The sequence below is a fragment of the Anas acuta genome, chromosome 8, assembly GCF_963932015.1.
Source record: "Anas acuta chromosome 8, bAnaAcu1.1, whole genome shotgun sequence".
Taxonomy (NCBI): domain Eukaryota; kingdom Metazoa; phylum Chordata; class Aves; order Anseriformes; family Anatidae; genus Anas; species Anas acuta.
This window is the reverse complement of record NC_088986.1, coordinates 20,354,056-20,374,720: the sequence shown is the minus strand read 5'-3', so window position 1 is coordinate 20,374,720 and position 20,665 is coordinate 20,354,056. Positions and strand designations below refer to the sequence as shown.

The following is a 20,665-nucleotide window of genomic DNA, read 5'->3' as shown; positions in this document are numbered from 1 at the left end:
CCACTTTGGGATTGGGATCCTACTGAGGGTTCCTGTGGATGCTTTGGCTGCATCCCAGACCCGCCGTAGTGAGAGGGATCAGTGTTAGCCCCCAGCAGGGTTTGCAGGACACCCATTAAGGCAGTGGCTTTGGTAAGGACTCCGGTAGAGCAAGACGCATCCCCCTCTGGTAAGCTGGTCATAAGAAAATGTAGTCTGGGTTTTTAGAAGCAATTTCAGAGGCTTGAAAGAGATGATGCTGGAGGGACCATGGGTGGGAAGGGCCGTCTGCTGTTCCAAGGTAATTCTCAATATTCATAGGAAGGATTATCCATTTGGCCTTCCCAGACAGGAGAGTCCTTGGGCACCTGGTGTGTTGAAAGTGAGACTAGACTGATCTTTGCTGTCTTTGTCTTGTGTTAATCCTGTGCCTTAGGGCACCTGCTGTCCTCCTGTGGTGCAGGAGAAGTCCTTGTCCCCGCTGACCCCTGGTTTGGCTCATGAGCTTGGCGATATTCCCCTCTCTGAGGTGCTGGAGCCACGTCTGGGGGACAGGGAGAGATTTCCTGAAATTCAGGGAAATTTCTGAAGCTGCTTTAATGGTGATGTCTGCTGGGTTTGAGGCTGCGTGGGTTGGCTTTACACTGGCAGCTGGGGACTCGGTTTCAGAGCAAGCTTCCTGCTGGGGGGGCAGCGGCTGATACAGCCTGTGACGTCTGCCTTTGAAGAAAAGAAAAAAGGACACGTTTCCCCACATCCTTCTTAATTGTGAGCATGTCCTGCCAGGCTGGTAACGGCTGCCATAAGCTGAAGTTAGAGCACGGGTTGAATTGGGAACAACTGAACGTCCCGGCAGCTCCTAAGGCGGCCTCTCTCAGGCCGAGCAGCTTTAAAAATAATAACTGGGGCTGGTTTGGGCTGTGGTTTTGAGGTGGCGGTGATTTTGTGGAAGGAGGAATTCTAGAGGGTGGGTGGTTCAGACTGGGGCTGAATCCAGGCCCTCCAAGCTGCGATGGGGAGTGCATCTTGGAGGGGCTGTGTGCCAGGGCTGGGGAGGGATGCTTCCTCGAGGAGCCAGGCAGAACGGAGCAAGGCAGTGGTTGGGAAGAAATGTTACTATTCTCCCAGCCAGAAACAAGGATGATTTTGAAGAAGCAAATTTCTCTAGTGTTCGTGCAGGTCAGCCTCGTGTGCAGGTCACCAGCGTGCCGTTACTTACATCCAGGGGGGCACCGCCACGGCAAGGGAACAAAAAGAAAGATGAGAAATCCCATCTGTGCCACTTGAAACACCTCTGTTCAGTTGGGCTGTGGTCCAGGAAAGCACTTAAGCATGGGCAGCACCCCCGAGGCAGTGGGTGGCCGAGGGGACCTTGCTCTTGAGCCTTGACACCAAGGCCACCACCAGGTCCGGGGTCCCACCTCGAGCCGCTGGCTGCCCTTTCATCGGCATGCAGTGGTGCGTTTGCTGTTGTACAAACCTTGGCTGTGTCATTAACAGAGGAAGGAAATAAAAAAGCAAGGGCTCCAAATGGATCCCAAAGGGATTCCCTGTAGCAATTAGGTTTATACTTGAAAACATATTTCCAATCTTTACTGCCTGCTCTCTGTATTTGAAATAATTTTCTACCCAATAAACCTTAGTAGCCCCCAAACATAATTTCAGCGATGCATTAATTAACAACAGGCGACCTGCTGGTTCAAAAGCTGAGCAAAAACCAATGCATATATTAGGCAGAAGCAGTATTTCTGAGACACTCAGCGTGCGGATGCAAGCGCTTTATATAGGACATTATCTAAGGCCGGGGAGCACAGGGCAGCCTGGTGCCTTACTTGCTGACTGGCACCTTCTGCACGGGGTGAGCACATGGGAGCTGGAGAGGAGGCATTTCTCTCTCCTGATTTTTCATTGTTACAGCGAAAAACTTTTGATGTGTTGGGCATAGAAAGGTCTCCAGATGTGGAAAACCACTTGCTCAGTGGCAGGGAGTTTGCTCTTGGGGGCATGGGCTCGGCAGCCACTGCTTTCCAGGTCCCTATAACGCAGCCCTGGGACCATCTCCAGGTCCCATGCCTCCAGATCCCATACAGCCTCTGTCTGTAGGATCTGGGGAACCCAGATCTTCTCCATGGGGTCTACAGAAGCAGGTCAGGACCCTGCTGGAGAACATTGTGCCAGTGTGATGCCTTCAGCAGGTCCCTGCTGGGGATGCAGGAGGGACACCAGGGGTTGGTGTCCTCCTGTTGAGGAGGTGACCAGAGTCCCTGCAGCCTGGTCTCAGCCTGTGGGGTGAGCCCGTAATCTGCTGCTGAACAGCGGCTGGGAGGCAGCGTTAGGGGCTGCTGCTGCTATCGGCTGTGGCGGGCTCATCCTGCTTTATCTGCGGCGTGTGAAATATCCCATGTAAAGCTAAGCAAAGCTGCAAAGCTACTGTAATCCTTCCTAAAGCCACACTGCCCCTCAGTGCGAATATTGTACTAGATGATATGCTTATTAAACTTGTTCAACACAAGTTTTACTTCCAGCCGGCGCCGATAGCCTTGAGATGCCATTAAGGTAATAATTGCATCACGTCACCCTTGATCCGGTTTCCAGGCGGTTGCTGTTCACACGTGCAAGGCAAGGGAGAAGGCACGGGGCTGGAGGTGGGACCTGGAGAGCCTCTGGCACCCGTTGTCCCCAGCTTTGTGGAGCACCTTGGGTGCTTCTGGCAAACGAGTGGTGGAAGCTTCGTGCTCAGAGGAGGACAAAGGGAAGGGAAAGGAGATCGTTGTGGCTCGTTCTTACCCATGGGTGCAGGTCTGTGAGAGCAGCTGGTTGGCCACAGCCCTGTGCTGGGGGTAAGAGAGAGCGTCGTGGTTGTCACTTTGTCCCCTGTGAAAGCCCTGGATCCTCCCCTCAAATGTAAAGCTCAATTAACTTCAGTCAATTATACAAGGCTTATAGGCTGTACGTGGCTCACTCCTAGCATGCCTACTTAAATCTGGGAAGGGGAAGGGGTCTGTGATTTTTAAATTCATCGTAACTTCAAGAGGTGGCTACTTTATGAGTCAGGTGAGCTCGGTGCTGCCCGTAGGGCTTGCAGTGGCTCTTTGCATCCCCTGAAGGACAGCAGGGTGCTGCCTGCTCACACCTCGTGCTGCTCGGGGTGGGACACGTGTGGGAAGGGGGGGTCCCAGCAGACTGTGACAGTCCAAGGCGGTGTGCCCTGCCTCCCAGAGGTGAGGTTTGGCTTCTCCCGGCAGCAGCGGTGGGCTTGCAGGGCTGAGCCTTGCTCCTGTGCAGTCTGGGAGTTACGGCCTGCGTGTGGACACGATCCCAGCTGCCACCAAGGCGAGGGGCATTTTGTCTTCTCTTCGGCCCTGGTGGCTCTGCAGCAGGTAAGGGTCCCTAACCAACCAGGTGGGAATTGGGCATCTCATCCCATCCCCTCCTCTGTCCCCTGCCTTCGGGCTCCCTCCCCGAGCCTCCAGGGACAGGCGTCTGCCATCAGTCAGGGGCGGGCGGCGATCGGCTCCATCAGCACGACACTGATGTAAATTTAAACCCTTCTGCGCTCTCCACCAGCAGCCCTGTATTTTCAGGAAGAAAGAGAATGGGAAACAACTTTTTTAATGAAGTACGGCATTTAAATTCTCTTTATATTTAGTCCTATCTGGAGCTCTTTGCCCAAATGAAGCAGAAAGCGTTTACAGCTGTATTTTCCATCACACCAACCAAGGAATATATTCATTTGCGGCAACACGACACTCAATGAAGTGGAAAATAAGCTCCCCAAATTGCTCTCGCTATGAAACCATCTCAATAACGAGGAAAAGCCTGGTTGGAGACCACTGACCGGTCACTTTGGTTATGATAAAAATTAATTTGGTCAAGCACCTGGACTGCGGCCGGCGCTGGGCCCCGTGGTGGCTCTGCTCGTGGAGCAGCTCAGGGGTGCTGGAGCCATGGGCAATTAAACCTGGACCGGGGGCTGATCCTGCCCAACTTTGGTGCTGTGGTCGCAGGAGGGGACGACCTGTGGATGAGTCTGGGTTCCTCCTTCCCCCCTTGGCAGCCCGAGGAGGACGTGAGCAGGGCGCTGAGCAGGCGGCGGCGTAGCGGCGCGGAGGGCTTGCTAATTGCTTCTGATGTCTCGTCCAACTCCGCTGGCGCGAGCAACAATTGCTACTGGAAACGCAATTAATAATTAAGCGCCCGCTGCTGGCAGGTGTCTGCAGGAATCCGCCGGGCTGGCATTCCCCACGCTGACACCTGCGCCTGCAGCACTGAGCAGGATGAGGCCCCGCGCTGCCGGGGCTGGTGCTTGGTGAGATGCGGATCCCTGCCTCGGGGGAGCAACGTGCCGCTGGTGGCTCACATGTCGGCTGTTTTACCACCACCTTCTGCTGGAACAGAAGGACTTTGGGGTGCCGAGGACTGTTAGCATCCCACCCGGGGCTGGCACGACCCCTGTGCATGCTGAGGGTCCTCGCCAGCTGGCACGTCCCCGTTCCTGCTGGGAATGGTGGCATGCGGGGCAGCAGCTGGCAGCGAGCAGTGGTTCTCCCTAGAACCTCCTGCACTGACCTGCTACGTACTGGGGACCCCTCGGGACCCCTCCACTCTGCACCCTGCCAGTTCAGGCAGCATCCCCTCCTCCTGCAGCCCTCACTGCTGCACGGGCTGACTTAACGGTGTTCCTCAAGCTGGCTTTTATTTTTAATTACATTTTGCCTCTGAATACGCGCTGATCTGCCATTTTATTTTATTTTATATTTTCCCCTGCTCTTTTTCTCTTCCTTTTTACAAGTCACTGGGTTTTAGGCTACTCAAGAAGCAGCCCCAGCTTTTAGGGAGGTGCGGAGCGCTTCCCCCGAGCAGCAAAGTGCTGATTTCCAGCCACGGGGCTGACTGATGGTGATTCCCTTATTAAATTGCACTTAGAGGCAGCGACTGTCAGGCAGGAACAGAGAGCCTCTCCGATAAGTTGGAGCTATTCATTATTAAATTATCTTCATTCACTCGAACAGCTCATTTTCATTGAATTAGATGAAAAGTGCTCAAAGCCAGCTGCCGCGGCGGCTTGCGGGCTGCCAGGAGCATGGTGCGGACGTCACCGCTGGCCTTGCCTCCCGCCTCCAGCCTTCCTGGGGGATGAAGACCCAAACCCAGCGGTGGGTGTGAGCAGCCGGGGAGGTGCTTTGGCTGCTGGCCCACGCTTGGGGACCTCAAAGTAGCAGCAGCAACCCCTTTGGCTCACTGCTCCAAGTGCTATGTGGTGCTTTGTGCCTCCCACCATCGGTGCAGTGGCTTTTCTCTCTTATTTATTTATTTATTTATTTTTTCCCCACCAGCATCCATGGTGGTGTTCCCAGACCAGCTCGGCACCAACTGTTGCTGTTCCTTGCCAGCAAATCTCACCCGGAGACACGGCTTTGATCAGTGCGCTCGGATGTCAGGCTTCAGCCTTGATCAAGGCGAGGGGAGGGATGAGCGCACGGACTCTTCTGGGACGGTCCAGAAAAAGCAGCTCCGAGAAAAACCTGCTTCAAAGGAAGAGGCGGCGCTGCCGGAGGAAGAGCGAGGAGGAGGAGGAAGGGGGGCTCCAGGGGCTCCCTGTGGGCACGGTGAGGTGTGGGCCCAGCAGGGACAGGGACAGCAGCGGTGACAGCGGTGTCCGTGGGGCTGGAGCTGCTGCTGGGAGAGAGGATGGTGTGGGCCTGGTGGAGGGGCCACCCAGCCAACCTTTTCCTCCTGCAGGTGTGCACACACGCACACACACACACACGCGTGTGTGCTCCCCTTCCCTGTGCGCCGCAGATGGCAGGCAGAGGCGCCAGCCAGCCAGATGTGTTTTTCATAGCTCCCAAGCCGGGCATAACTAAACATTTACATTTATTACCAATTAGAGGGGAAACAGACTGTAGTTTTATGGACTGTGTGTGTCTGGGGGTATTTCTCTTCGTGACCTTACCCCCAGCAACCAACAGTCACTTTCAGGGGGACGTCACCCTTGGGGACACCTCCCTGCGGCCAGGGGACCACAGCGCTGGTGGCACGGGGTGTGGGATCCCCAGCTCTGTGTGCACGGTTCCCCTCTCGCTCCACTGACGTGCTGGGAGGAAAATTGAATTTATTTTTAGTTTCTTTTTTTTTTCCTTTCTCCCTCAACTTTGCTGGAGTGTGACAGAGGTGGGAGCTCTTGGCAGCTGGGATGTTAAATGTTTTTCCACATGGTCTCTTGGTTATTAATGGATTTTAGCACTTGACAAAGTAGAAATTAGGAGATAAAAGCTATTAGAAACTAATTTGGGTAATCACTGCGTCTGTTCCCCCAGGAGCCTTCCTGAGAGCACTGCTCCCAACGCTGCCACCTCTTGGGAGAGAGGGGACCCCCTGTGGGATGGGGTCAGGATGCAGCCCAGGAGCAGCTCAGCTCCAGGCACCTCTCCCCTCCCAGCAGCCGCTGGGGATTTATCGTGTTCCCCATGGTTTATACACTGTAATTTTGGGCTGTTAAATCAGCAAAACAGGCAAACTAGTTTGGAAAAACAACGTGGGTGCGTTGCAGTGGCTCTGTGATGCAGGAACAGAGCCAAGAGCTTGTGGAAGGTGCAGGGCTGGTGGCTTTCAAAGTGAGGGATCGGGGAGGAAAACCACTGCAAAGGGGAGAAAATAGACTGAAGGAGAGAGGGAAAATGTGCTGAAGCAGCTGATGACAACCCAAACAGCAGGGGAAGGCTCCTGCCTGCCAATTAACGAGTCTCTGGTGCTAATTTGCCACCTCGGTTGCACTTCTGAGCTTGTCAGGAGATGAGGAAATAACAGACGAGGCTGAGAAAGAAGCGGCAAGGCTTCGTCTCGCCTCTTGGCTATGCGGGTGCTGCTGGGCCGTGGGGGGGTGTGGGCACACCCCTGGGTGCTGGAGCACAGCGTGTTTGTGTGGGCAGGGAAACTGAGGCACGGCGCAGCTCCGAGCCCTGCAAACAGCAGAGTGATGTTGGCTGAGCAGCTGGAGGCAAAAAGGCCTCAGGCTGCCCAATTTGTGCCCTTGGGTTTGCAGGGACTGCCTCCCGTGGTCTGCTTTGCTGGTTGGGTGTGTACGGGGAGAGTCCTCGTGTGCTCAGGGGCATCTCTGCCACGCACCCAGCCCACGTTACGAGGAGGGTGGCGAGGGAGGGCGGCTGCTTGAGGGGCAGTTTTTTTTTTCCCTGCACTCCAAGCACGTTCCCTGGTGCCACCTGCTTGGGCAGGGCGTGCTGCCACCACCGCATCCCCCAGGTCACTGCTTTCTTGCTCGGCTGTGACCCGTCCTGTCCCTCCCTAGCACACCCAGGGCTGCCTCTCCCTCCCCGTTGGGGCAGATGTCCCACCCTGACCCTCACCGAGATGATGGCTGTGACTCCCCCCGTCCTCCCTGTGTGTTTCATTGCCTGACTTTTCTCTTTTTAGGACCAGGAGACACGGGCAAAGGATGGCAGCTGTACAGAGAGCAGAAGTCCAGGTGACAGCTTGAGGGATGCTGTAAACACAATAGGCTGCCTGATGGATTGATGGATCAGACAGGGAATATAGTTTATCTACTCCGCTTTTATTTTCCTCCTGCTTATCTCTTCATCTGTATCGCCCAAGGATGGAGGAGAGGGGGAGCAGCAGGAGAGATGAATCCGGGCTGCCGTGGCTCTTCCAGCAGTCACACAGACAAGTTTTGGCAGCCAGGGAGGATTTGGCAGAGTCGTGAAGATTGCCTTGAGCAGTGGGGCTGCTGCTCTTCTTCAGCCTTGGGGTAGGAAGCAGGGTAGGAAGGGGGCTTTCCCACTCCTGTCTTACCTCCATGGGGCTGGAGCTGATGTCTTTTGAAGACCCTGTGATGGGGGATGCAGCGCTGCCCTTGCTGCCTGCGCTGGGTTTAGCTGATGGGGAGCTGAGGCAGCTTTGGGGGCATTCAGGATGGGCTGCACCTGGTTTTTGCCTCTTCTAAGGGACAATGAACGAGGAGGGCAACGAGGACACTGCAGGTATGGAGCAACCTCCCCCCACAGCCCAGGGAAGGGCAGCACGGCACAGCTCTGACCATCATCTTCGTGGCTGAGTGCCCAGCAAGGGCGGCTGAGGTCAGTCAGTGCTCGTCTCCTTCCACACCACATCTCCGGGGCACTATGAGAGGCTCCTAAGGGCCACATCTATCATGCCCGAGGAGGTGCTACGTGCCACAGGGAGCGCATCCGACGGTCATAATGGGCCACCTCAGAGCCCCTGGCACAGCCCTGGCAGCTAACCAAGCCCTTGGTGGGAGGCAGAGGGCCGGCCAGCATGGGCTGAGCTCCCAACCTCTGCCCTGGGGGCACAGAGAAACGTGGGGGACACAGCACGGGGGTCTCCTCACCACCCCCCTGCAGCATGGCAATGGAGAAGCCGGGGCCAGAGATGACAGTAAGTGTTCTTTTTTTTTTTTTTTTTTTCCTCAGTTGTTTTGGTTACTCTTTTGCTCAAAAAAAGGCATTTTTTTAAAAAATATATTAAACAGATACATTTTACTAAGATGTCCCTTGGCTGGAGCCACCGACGAGAAATAACCCTCCCCAAATAAATAGGCTTAAAAAACTCCCTCCCAAACCAACCAAATAAATAAATACATAAATAAAACATTTTTTTTTTCTTTCTCTTTCCTTCTCTTGCTCTTGTTTTGCTGTAAAGAAAAGCGGCCCAGAGGTCTCTCCCGGTGTCCACAACAGCAGTGCCCATGGGGCAGACGCCAGGTCCCTGCCCGTGTGCGGGGTGGTGGTGCCTCGGATCTGCCCGTCACATCTTGGTCCCCCCCATGCCACGTGCGAGGACACAGCCGTAGGAAGGTTGGGATGTGAGAGCATCAGCAGAAAGACATTTCAAAAAACCTATGAAGCTGGGGCACCGCGGAGATTGTCGCTGGAGGAACCGATGGCGTGCACCAGGTTGGGGTCTTGAGGGGTTCGCTGTGGTGGGGCCAGCAGCTGCCTCTATCAGAGCTGTGTCCCCCAGCCAGCAGCACATCCCCTTGGCCACCAGCGTGGCGTGCTCAAGCAGAAGCAATGTCCCCACCAGAGTCATCCTGCGCCCTAGGTCCTGCTGCCTTCCTCCGCTCGAGCCCTGCATCCCTTCAGCCAGTGGCTGGGTGTACCGTGGAAGCACGCGGTTGGCACTAAGGTAAGGCCTTGATTTAATCTGTCGGGGGTGTTTTTGCTCTCTCCCATCCCTGTCGCTCCACCATCTGAGCAGCCCTGGCCGTTAGCTGCACAGCTTGCCCGTCTCCTGCTCCACCGCGTTAGGCAGCTTGGCGCTGAAGGCCCGCAGAGAGGACTGGATCCTGGCCACCTCGTTGTTGGCCAGCTTGAGCCGGTGGCGCAGCAGGCAGGTGAAGAGGTCGAGGCGGGTTTTGCCGGGGGGCGACAGCCTGTTCACCCGGTCCCTGATCTCCACCAGCTGCAGCATGGCCGAGTCCTGGGAGCCCTGCGTGTAGGGGTAGTCCAGCTGCAGGATCAGGTCGCGTATGGCGTCCGGCTCAAAGGGCAGGCTGTAGCCGAAGACCTGCAGGCTGTTGATTTTCATGTACCCCAGGTTCTTGGAGGGGTCTGCCATCTCCAGGGGCTCGTAGTAGATCGTCTCGTTGGAGCTGTCGTCCAGAGACTTGATGCGGCTCCGCAGGTAGACGTGGACCGTCTCAAAGAAGGTCTTCCACTTGTTGCCCAAGGTGAGCGTCCAGTTTTGGCACTGGGCAGAGGCATCCACGTTAGTCCTTTCCCAGTCTGGGAAGCTGCCCTCATTGACGGGCACGAACCAGCTCTCCGAGTGGCTCCCCCCAAAGGGGTTGACATAAATGGCCATGACGGGCTCCAGCGTGCTGTTCTTGGTGAGGCAGATCTGCAGGGACAGGGCCAGCATGACGTGCACCAGCCCGGGTTTGTACTTGTTGCTCTTCAGGGTCAGGAGCATGCGCTTCCTCCAGGAGGGGTCGAACCAGCTGCCCAGGCGCATGTCGTTGCTGATGAAGATGGAGTGCACCTCGATGCGGCTGTCCCGCTTCTGCAGGAGGTACTTGAGCTCCAAGTCCTGCAGGTCTGTCTCCAGCCCCAGGTAGTGCTCCAGCGAGTCAGCCACCTCGGGGCGGCACGAGCCCTGGGCCAGCACGTAGCCCTGGTTGCACGCCCCGCAGCGGGTGGTGTTGTCCTCGGCGCAGCTGGCGCAGGCTGTCCCCTCGCCCAAGGCACACGGGATGGACCCCTGGCAGGAGGGCTGCTCCGAGGGGCACGTGCAGCTGTGGCTTTCCTCCAGGAAGGTCCCGGGCACAGCGGTCTCGCTGCAGTAGAGAAGCGACTGTGCGCGGCTCCACCAGTAAGGAAGCGACCTAGAGGAGAAGGGACGGGGAGGACAGGTGCTTAGGGGGGCTCTGAAGGGCCACCCGCCCTCTGTTCACTTTTTGGGGGCAACACAACTCAACCAAGCCTGGTTTTGCACCTTGAACCCAACCTCTGAGGACCATGTCCCCAGGTGGCGAAGCCGCCTCTGCTACTTGCCTACTCCCAGGCTTCTCCCCAGCGAGGTGGGAGCCCCTCGGGTCCCAGTCATGGGGGACAGGGGCTGTGGCAGCCTACCTCTCCTTGGGCAGTTTGAAGCGAGGCTGCCGGTGACAGCGTTTGCTGAGGTTGAAGAGCCTGCGGATGATGCGGTGGGTTTTCCTGGCGAGCAGTTTCAGGCTGGTGCCCAGCTGCTGGTAGCGGTGCTGGACATCCAGGTCCATGGCCCAGAAGTGGGAGATGGCCGTCCTGTTGAGGAAACGGTCCCCTGGGAGCCTCTTCACCAGGGCCTGGAACTCCTCTGTGAGAAGAGAGACTGAGTCAGCAAGCCCAGAGGGGCGAGGAGCGAGGGAAGAAAGCGAAGGTAAAGCAGGAGCCAACCTCCCTCCAGCCAGGGTCATTCCTCCAGGGAACCCCCCTGCCTAAATGTTGTTGGGGATGTGTCTCCATGAGGTGTGAGGGAAGGTCTTTTCCTTCCATGTGCTCCCTTCCCCAAGCTCTGAGGGTTACTGGGACAGTGGTGGCCCACCACGCAGCGCTGCCCTCACTGCCCTGCAGCACCCCGGGATGGCTCTGGGGGGGCTGGTGTGACCAGACCCTGTCCTTGGTGTCACCAGAGGTTGTCACTTCCCATTAAAAAATGCCCGCAGGCTCCTTATTCTTCATGGTAAGACCCATCCTACATGCCAATCGCGGACGCTCTGGTGCCCCTGCAGCACCCCCCACCCATCCTGAGCACCCACGGGTGCTCCCCAAATGCGTTTGCCACCCACCACTGCTACAGGATCAGGGCTGGCCGGAGGGCTTCAGGCACGGAGTTGCTTTGGGGCCCGGGTCCCAGCACCTGGGGAGCTTTCCCTCAGCCTCACCTGACTCCTCGAACTGGCCGTGGTGGCTCTCCCAGGCACGATGGAGCTGGGCCAGGCTGCCTTCCAGCGCCTGCACGTCGGCCTCGGGGCAGTTGCAGTGGGGGAAGGCGGGCTGGCACTGGCAGCGGCAGTCGCTCCGGCGGCACAGCAGCTCCCCAGCCGAGCCGCAGGCGATGTAGCTCAGGGCAGCCGCCACGAAACGCTCCCGGAGGTGCGGGGGGAGCACCGTCTGCAGCCCTGTGGGCAGGAGGGAGCCCCCGGGGGGGTCAGGGCACCCGGCACGCCCAGCCTGGACCCTATCCCAACCCGTGTCCCTCCTGGGTGCCCACATCCATTCAGAGTGGAGCCGCCTGTCTGGGCTCTCCATCGATCGCGGCTCCTCTTGGCAGAGGAGCAGCAGCCCCTTCCTGGCCAGCTTTGATTTATTTTTAGTGTTTTTTTTTTTTTCTTAAAGCAGCAGCCTGATCCAGCACCCTGCACGCCTCCCTGCCTGCCCGCCAGCACCCCTTGGTGGCACTCGCACCGTCCCCGCGGCACCGGCCCTACCTTGCAGCTGCACCTTGTTCTCCGGGCTCTGCACCAGCACCGAGCTCACCGAGTCCAGGTTGTCGTAGTTGCTGCAGCCGAGCGGCCCCGTCCGCGTCTCTGTCACCTAGGTGGGACCCGTGGGGGCTAAGGCACAGGGCAGGGGGCCAGGGCTGCGTGCTGCCACACGGCACCGTGCACAGAGGGGGCTGCAGACAGCCCGTGGCCGTGCCTCAGCTCGCAAGGCACTGCGGCAGCAGCTCGGAGAGGAGAAATAATTGCCTGCTAATTGCCTTGTCGACAGCCGGCAGCCCCGCTGAAAAACGCGCCTTCATTAGCGTGCCCGATTTCCCATAAATAACACGGGTGGGCCAAACTTTGCTCTGCCCCCGCCTCGCCGCCAGCCCCCTGCCCGCTGTCCCCTCCCTCGCGCCCTCGCCCACCTTGATGGCGGCGGTGGCGATCTGGATGTGGTGCAGCCGGCGCAGCGTGCTCTCCCGGTCGATGAAGTAGGAGGCTGCCAGCTGGTGCAGCGTCTCCAGCGACACCGCTGAGCTGTTCCCGGCCCCCGCGGGCTCTGCCCTGCGGCTCAGCTTGCGCTTGTCCACAAAAATGGTCAGCGACTCCTCTCCTGCGGGGACACGCCATGCTCTGGGGGGCTGCCGGGCTCCCCTTTGTGTCAACATTTCCCCCCCCAGGCCATGCTGTTGCTCGCTGCCCTCCTGTTCCCCTTCCCCGTGCTCGGGGGCGGCTGCCGGAGCGGGCAGCTCCCCTCCCAGCTCACCTCCCAGCGTGGCGGCGAGCAAGAAGTGCGTGCCGTACTTCTTGATGATGCTGTCGGTGACCTGCTGCAGGCTGGGCCTGCGCCCCAGCAGGCGGATGTTGCGGATGAATTCGGGGGCGAGGGGCAGCGGCAAGCTGAAGAAGTCCTTCCTCTCCAGGGCCAGGTTGTTCACCTTCCAGCGGGCGAACTCCCTGCGGGACGAAGGCGAGGAGAGCAGCGGTGAGGGCCACAGAGGTGGGTGGGGAATGGGGTGCCCGGCTGCAAGGCTCCATCCCACCCCGAGCCATTGATGGGAGGCATTGGAGCCGTGCACGTGACATTGGTGTCACCTCTGCTGGGACACTGTCACCACTCTGCTGCCTGTGCCAGCCTGCTGGGCCAGACCTCATTCTGCCAGCCTCATCCAGCCTCCATCCTCATCCACAGGGATCCGGGTGGAAATCCAAGGTCTGGTGTCTCTGGATAACGGGCAGCGCTCTCTGTGAAGCTGGAGGTACTGGGATGAGGCAGTGGATGGGGTGAGGATGCTGGGGGTGGCGGGCACGGTGACAGCAGGATGTGGGACACTGGTGCTGGACCCCACTGAAAGCTTGGGTTGCTCAGAGCAGGGCAGGATCTGGCCTTTCCCCTCCACCAGCAGGGTCTTGTAGGGGCAGGGGATTGACCATGTGCCTCGAGCAGACCTGAAGTGTGGTGGGATGGCAGTGGGGAAGGAGGAGGGCAGGATGGGCTGGCACTGGGTGACATCTCTGTGCCCACCGGGAGCCCCCAGCACCGCGGGCTGTGCCAGCCTGCTGCTGCCTCAACCAACAGCCCTGTCAACACCCAGCGGCCAGCTTCAGCCTGATCTTCAGCGTTTTGCTCTAATTAAAACCAGGCGGTGTCTCTCCAACAGTTTAATTAGAGCTGATTGGGAGAGAAAAGAGAAGGAGGAGGAGGGAGGGAAGATGGGCACGAAGCAGCTGAGGGACTCGCCAGGCACCGGCCTGCCTCCCATGGTGACTTTTGGGCTCAAAAAGCATGATGCTGGGGGGAGGGGGGTGATGCTCCCTCTCCCGGGTGCAGTGGGATTTGCAGGGATGGAGGCCACCAGCACTGCACCAGGTCCCCCTCGGTCCCATCCCATGGGTGAAGTGAGGCTGCCTGCAGGTTGTCTTCCTCCTTCTCCTCCTCCTCCTCCTCCTTGGTGCAAGCCGGCTGCTGTCCCAGCGGGTGCTCCTTCCTGTCCCACCTCCGTCACCAGCAGCATCCCCGGAGGATGGCAGCGTGCAGGGAAGGGGAGAGGGGGAAATGAGCTCCCTGGGGGTGCCAGGCTTCATAACAACGCAGCCGTCCCTGCACTGACGTCAGGTCTCCAGGTAGGGTGCAGCAGGGCTTGCTCTGGTGCCACAAACACCTCCTGGGCTGCAGGGGGCTTTGCAAGGACCCCCCAGCATCAGCCCTGCTCCTGTAGCATCCTAGCTGTGTGTTTGCATCTCACCCTGCACTGCAAACTGCTGCTGGGTTGGGGAAACACCTGCCTGGGGCCGCATCCTGGCCAGCCCAGCACACGGTGGGGATGGGCTGAAAAGACCCCACCAGGCTCTGCAGCCAAATGTGCGTAGGGTAGGGACCGGATGCTCCCTTGCCGGGGGGAGACCCGGAGCCTGGAGCCCCCACGGGGATCAAACCCCCTCCCCACAACCCCACCGCCCTTGGCGCTGCCTCTCACCTGTAGATCCTGTACCTGGTGGTGAAACCCTGCCGGTAGCGCTCCGTGAAGTCCACGTACTCCTGGGCTCGGTAGAAGGGACCCCGGTCGGTGAGGAGCCAGTCCAGGGGTGCCCGGCCGGGGGAGGATGAGGATGGGGACGAAGGGGACGCGGCACCGGCGGCATGCTGCTCGGGCACGGCGCCGCCCGCCCCGCAGCACGCGCTCAGGGCCAGCAGGGCCAGTGGCCACGGGAGCATCGGCAGGGGCCCGTCAGCGCGCCGCAGGTCCTGCCGCCCCATGCTGCTGCCGCCCGGCCGGCTTCTTCATTCTCTCGCCCCGCCGCGCTCCTCGGGGACGGGCCCTGCCCTGCAACGGCACCATGTAGGGGATGAATTGTGAGGATGGGGCAACCTCATCCTGGTCCTGCTGGCCAGGAGTGAGAGGCTAGGTGGGGACAATTCCTCCACCCCCCAGTGACACGGGGCATGGAGCATCTGGGGGATGCACCATGAGGATGCGCAGGTCATCTGGGGTGGCTGCACAAGCTTCGCATCTACCCTGCAGCTGCCTGGGCTGACCGCATCAGTGTCTTGAGGCCAACCAGCATTTATCGTGAGCTGAGACCCTTCTGGCGCTCAGCATCTTAAACACGGGAGCAGCAGCCTGGGGTAAGAGCCCAAATCTGCCTTTTGCTCGCTGGAGCCGCGAGGTGCGTGGCTCCCAGCTGGCCAGGCTGGGGCAGGGAGAGGCTTCCTGCCTCGTGCCGCGAGGGCTGGCTGCCTGAAAACCCGCTTCAAACAGAGCCGAGTTCAAAGTCAGCGCAGGAACATCAGAACTGACTTGTTCTTCATTAGCCGATGTAAATGCTGGGCGTAAAGATATGGAACTGGGCCAGGGCAGGGAGAGCCGCTGCCCACTCCTGAGCCGGGGATGGATGCAGGGAGGGCTCCCGGGCTTATCTCTGGAGCCCAGCAAAGGCTGCAGACTTCAAACGGCCAGATCCGGGGCTTACCCTGCCCGCCTGGCAGCTTTGTGCTCCATCCTCAGGCTCTGCTGCAAGTTAAAACCTAGGAGAAGCCCCCAGCAGCAGGCTAGCTCTGAGATGGGACAAGGTTTTGGGGCCCCCATAGCCACGGTGCTTTTATTCCCCGTAGCAGGAACCACCAAACCCTCGCCAGCCCCATGCTTTGCCAAACAGGGGCTGTGGTGCATGAATCACCGTGATTAAACACGTATTATTATTTTATTTTTTTCCCCACCTCTTCTATTTTTAAACCCTTAAGGGTGCGTGTTGATGACGCGGGCTCAGCTGGATCCCTGGCACTTGTGAACGAAGCAGAGGGGCTCGCCGGGGTGCCGGGACAGCCGCCTGCGTGCAGCCTGGTGGTGAGACCGCGGGTGGAGGCGTGCACACCGGGGTGCGGTAGGTGCTGCGCACGTGAGCATCGCTGCTGACAGAAGTGGGACAGGCCAGGTGGGATGGGAAGGCACTACGGGTGGCTATCCCGCACCATCGTTACCGTGTTTATTATTTATGTTGGTGGTGGGTTAAGTGAAACCAGGATGGACGTACAAATCAGGACATGCGGAAGCATGGGGACAGCAAAGCTCTTTGGTAGCAAGTGACCCCCTTGACCTCACTACTAGAGCTGGAAATAACTCCTAATCACTTATCCTTGATCCAAAAGAATGGAGATTTGATAAGAAGCATCTGACTACCCCTCTTTTATTTTTTTGATTTAGGGTTTGTATCACAAAAGCTGGAGAACTTCCAGCTTGCTAATTATTTTTTTTTCCTTCCCCTTTTTCTATAAAAACCTTAAAGCAAAGGAAGAGACAGACCAATACAAATATTCTTGGCAGACCCGTCCAGGACCACAGCCTGCTTCCTGCCCAGGCCTGCCTGGTCTCCTTGCAGCCCTGTGTCCCCACTGCCCGCAGGACGAAGCCCAGGGTCCCTTTGGTGATGTCCCACGCCTGTCCCCCGCACCACCGGTCGTATGAGCTGCATCTCAAAAATAACTGGCTGTAAATTCCCACCTCTCGAGGCTCCCTCCTCCCCCTCAGGTGCCCGCGAGCAGCGGGGCTGAGCCGCAGGAGCCCGGTGCCGGTGCCAGCAGCAGCACCCTGCCGCCTCGGGCCACGTCCCGCTCGCTTCAATGCCAGCGGTGAAGCAGCTCTGGAGCCATGCGCTCCACTGCTAATCAAGCGGAGTTCGATAATTAAGACATTAGCTAATTGTCAGGGACATTAGCATTGATTTCTGCCCTTTCACGCTGCAGACACTGATCCGGCCACGTACATGCTGCACAAGGCGTGTGCGGGGGAGAGGCTGGGCTGGCTCAGGGCGCATCGAGCACCCCACGAGCACCCCTGGTGCGGGTGCCCCAGCACCCCCTGGGACAGGGCCAGCCATGAAGCAGTGAGGGGGGAGCACTGAGCCCCACAGAGATGCCTCTCAGTGGGAATGCAACCCGAACCGAGCCACCTTCCTGTTAAATGCAGGAACGGTTTATCAAATTAAGGCCGCTTAAGAGAGGCTGGGCAGAGGCTAAGTGCAGTTTAGTGCCTGGAGTGGGCTGACTTGGCTGCGTGTGCCGATGCAAGCTGAGCCACCAGCCCAGCTCCGCACCCACCCAGGGCCACGCAGGACCCAGCCCTGCCTCTTCCCACCCACGCCTGCATCGCGTCCCGAGGAAGCGCCGGGGCCGCATCGATCTGCCAGGGGAAGGATGGGCACGAGCCAGGCACCGCCGTGGCGGCAGCGGCGTAGTAATGGGCAGCAAAGTGGGCACGGCGGGGCGCTGGCAGCGGGCCCGCAGCTCCCGAGCACGCGGACAGCCACCTCCCAGCCTGCTGTCCTCGCCTGAGCGGCGGCATTAGAGATCCCAGCCACGGCTCTGAGCCCATCCCTGCTCCTTGCTATTGCAAAGGGGCTTCGGTAAGTCAGTGCCTTGCCCCCTCCCAGCCCAGCAGGCTGGTTAAAAAACCTGCAGGACTCTGTGAATTGGGCTCCTTTTATTAGCTCTCCTTAGAGCGAGGAACTTTGAGGTGAGAGCAAAGGAAAATGTCAGAAAATCCCTGGGCTTAGGGAGCGAAGGATTTGCATAAGACATCAAATAAGATGAAGCCCGGGCTGCGGTGGAGGGAGGTGGCAGCTGGGCGCCCCGCACCACACCGGTGCCATGTGCCGTGCCCTCTGGCTTCGCTCACTGGAGATTTTCACACCCGCAGGCAGGAGCCCTCTGAGCAGAGCGATGTGGAGCACGGCTCCCTCCAGCGCAGCGGCGGCTCCTCCAGCCTCAGGCCGAGCTCCCAGCCCCAGGCACCCCCGCGTCCCCCTCCCCGCTGTCAGGGTGGGCACCGGTGCGAGGCGAGGAAGCTCCCAGCCACCCCTCTCCCTGCTTAGTGGCACCAGCGTGGCACCGGGTGTCACGACAAGCAGCGAGGCACGGCAGCAGCCGGGCACGGGGAGCCTGGGGAACACGGGGCTGGTGCTGGGATGAGATGTGGGGTCTCAGCGGGGCCCCCCCAGATCTCCCCAGCCCTGCCCTCATGCCGGGCTCAGCCCGCTGCTCCTGGAGAGCAAAAGCGTCCCTGAATCCCCCCCAAAACCTATCCTGGGGAGAGCGCAGGGGGGTCCTCGGCACCGACCCTCCCGGCTGCAGACGGAGGGGGGACACTGACACCTGCCGGCAGGTCCCGCAGCGCCCGGCCCGGCCCCGGGACCACCGAGGGGGGTTTGGGGGCACCCCAGGACCCCCAGCACCTGCAGCCCGTGCCAACGCAGCGCTCGGGGGGAGAGGGGGACATAGCGCGGGGCTCCCCCGAAAAGGGGAGGCAGAGCTCTCAGAGTTTGGGTTCCTCCCGAAATTAAAGACCGGGGGGAGCAGGGGAAGAGCCGAGCCACCGCTCCCCGAGCCCCCGCTCCCGGCCCCACACGGGCATCCCGCATCCTCCCGCCCTCGCCCCGGGAACCGTGCGGCGGCACCGGGGCCGGGACCCCCCCTTATCCCCCTCCCCCCCTTATCCCCTCCCCAGCTCCCAGGGTCCAGCTGTTGATCGATGCGTGCCCGGCGGGGTGGGGGCGCGTTTGGGCATTTTAGAGGGCACCTTCCCCGCTGCTGCCGTCCCGAGGCTCTCCTGGCCACAGCGCGGCTCGCAGCCCCCCGCTGCCCCCCAGCCCCCCCGGGGGCAGCTCCGCGCTCCGTCCCGGGACAAACCCGGCCACGGGGGCTCGTCCCCCCCGGGACAAGGTCACCGAGCAGCGGCAGCGCATCCCTAGCGGGCTGCCCGCGGGGAGCAGGGGGGGACACAGGCAGCGCGGGGCACCCCACCGCCCTGCCTCAGCATCCCGATAATCGCGACATCATCCCCCTCCCGAGCCCCGGCCGCCCCCCCGGGGATGCTCCGCGCTCCCGAGGACTTACCCCAGGCTCCGGGGGTTCTCCGTCCCGTCCTGCCCCGTCCCCTCCTGCTCCGTCTCAGCCCCCCCGGGCCCGGCCCCGCCGCCCCATGGCGCGGAGCCCCCCGGCGGGCAGCGGCCACCCGGGTCCCGCCGCGCTCCGCGGCCGCCGCCGCCGCCTCCACGCTCGCCCTCGGCCGCCCCCTGATATATGCACGGGCCGCAGCCAATCAGCGGCGCCGCCTGCCTCCCCGCGCCCTCCCATTGGTGCTCCCGCGGCCGCTCGCCTCGTGGGGGCGCGGGGGGCGCGGACACGCGTGGGGGGCGCGGGGCGGCGGCGGCGGGGAGAGCGCGGAGCCGGCAGTGCCCGGGGGGAGCCCCAGCAGGCGGCAGCCCCCCCGCCTCCAGCCCGCTGGCTGAGTGTCCCCTGAAAGGGGAGGGGGTCCCCCAAAAGGCGGGGGGTCCCCCCCCGAAAAGGGTTTCCCCCGGGAAAGGGCCCCCACGCAGCCCCGCGCTCCTCCTGCGTCCCACGGCCGGGTATTGCAGAGCTGGGTTTGGGGACGGGGTGGGTGGGGTTTGGGGGGAGCGGGCCCGGCGTGGGGGGCTCCCTCGCGTCGTTTCCCACGGCCAGTTCCTCCACTCGTGCCATTTCCCACGGTCATTTTCTCTGCTTGTGCCCTTTCCCATGGTCTATCCCTCCACTCGTGTCATTTCCCAGGGCCAGTTCTTCTGCTCGGGTCCTTTCCCACGGCCAATTCCTCCACTTGTGTCTTTCCCCACGGTCTGTCCCTCTGCCCGTGCCCCCTGCCACGCGTTATTTTCCTCCCACGGCAGGGGGATGCTCCTGGGCAGCAGCCGCCCCCCCAAGCGGGGACCCTGGGGGTCCCCTCGGCTTCCCGCCGGTTGGGGCAGGGCTTTGGGGTCAGTTTCTGGGCCCCACTGAGCAGAGAGCCGTGGTCAGCCTGCCAGGGGGCTTCTGCCCCCAAAGAGAAGGCCAGGCCCCATCTTACAAAACACTGCTGTGGGTTTTTACTGTATTTTTACTGTTTTTTCCCCTTATCCTCCATTATATAGCCTTTATATTGTCTTTGTATTTTTCCTTATTATTTCTTTATATTTTTCCTTATGTTTTCCTCATATTTTCCCCTATATTATCCTATTTTTTTTCCATTTTCTCCCCATTTATTATATTAAACAATATAAAATATTATAAAATCCACATCACTTTTATTTATATTACATTTAAAAAGCATAAAATATATTTTCCCATATTCTCCCCATCTTTTTTCCTTATATTCTATCCCCCCCACCCCGCTATATTCCCTTCACACTCCCCTTCTGCCTCCTCTTATTTCCCTTTACATTTCCTCCACCCTTCCCTTACACCCCCCTTTCATTTTCCCTTACATTTCCCCACCGTGCTGGCAGTTCCGTACCGGGCCGTGTGTGTGCACAGTGTCCCCCGTGTCCCCCCCTCCCCCTCCCCATCCTTTCCCAACTCCGAAAGCACCCTCCCCGTTCAACGAGGCAGAGATTGAGAACGGGGCGGGGAGGGGGGATTTAATTTCCGGCGAGACGAGCCGTGCCGAGCCGTGCCGAGCCTAGCAGTGCCGTGCCAAGCCGTGCCGAGCCGTGCCGAGCCTAGCAGTGCCGTGCCAAGCCGTGCCAAGCTGTGCCGAGCCTTGCCGAGCCATGCCGAGCCTAGCAGTGCCGTGCCAAGCCGTGCCGAGCAGTGCCGTGCCGAGCCTTGCCGAGCCTAGCAGTGCCGTGCCTAGCAGTGCCAAGCCGTGCCGAGCCTAGCAGTGCCGTGCCGAGCCGTGCCGAGACATGCCGAGCCTAGCAGTGCCGTGCCAAGCCGTGCCAAGCCGTGCCGAGCCT

General features: G+C 60.0%; 1 protein-coding gene across 2 annotated transcripts; it reads right to left on the bottom strand.

Moving 5' to 3' along the window:
- Window positions 1–7,562: 7,562 nt before the first annotated feature.
- Window positions 7,563–18,961, bottom strand: BRINP2 (BMP/retinoic acid inducible neural specific 2). 2 transcript variants are annotated; one of them, XM_068690652.1, is made up of 8 exons: window positions 18,813–18,961; window positions 14,416–14,748; window positions 12,690–12,880; window positions 12,349–12,536; window positions 11,927–12,032; window positions 11,381–11,617; window positions 10,590–10,812; window positions 7,563–10,342 (listed from the first exon to the last, which is right to left on the bottom strand). In XM_068690652.1, exons 2-8 carry the CDS (start codon window positions 14,679–14,681, stop codon window positions 9,226–9,228), a joined length of 2,328 nt encoding a protein of 775 aa, XP_068546753.1. In that variant the 5' UTR covers window positions 14,682–14,748; window positions 18,813–18,961; the 3' UTR covers window positions 7,563–9,225. The 2 variants fall into 2 exon arrangements, with proteins under 2 accessions (XP_068546753.1, XP_068546752.1); XM_068690651.1 differs by having other exon boundaries at window positions 7,564–10,342; window positions 14,401–14,748.
- Window positions 18,962–20,665: the final 1,704 nt, after the last annotated feature.

Excerpts from the sequence above, each read along its gene's own strand:
- BRINP2 (XM_068690651.1), bottom strand. The coding sequence starts at position 14,681 with ATGGGGCGGCAGGACCTGCGGCGCGCTGACGGGCCCCTGCCGATGCTC. Across the intron at positions 11,618-11,926 it reads GAACAAGGTGCAGCTGCAAG|GGCTGCAGACGGTGCTCCCC; the intron begins GTAGGGCCGGTG and ends TCCTGCCCACAG. Across the intron at positions 10,813-11,380 it reads CGGCCAGTTCGAGGAGTCAG|AGGAGTTCCAGGCCCTGGTG; the intron begins GTGAGGCTGAGG and ends CTCTTCTCACAG.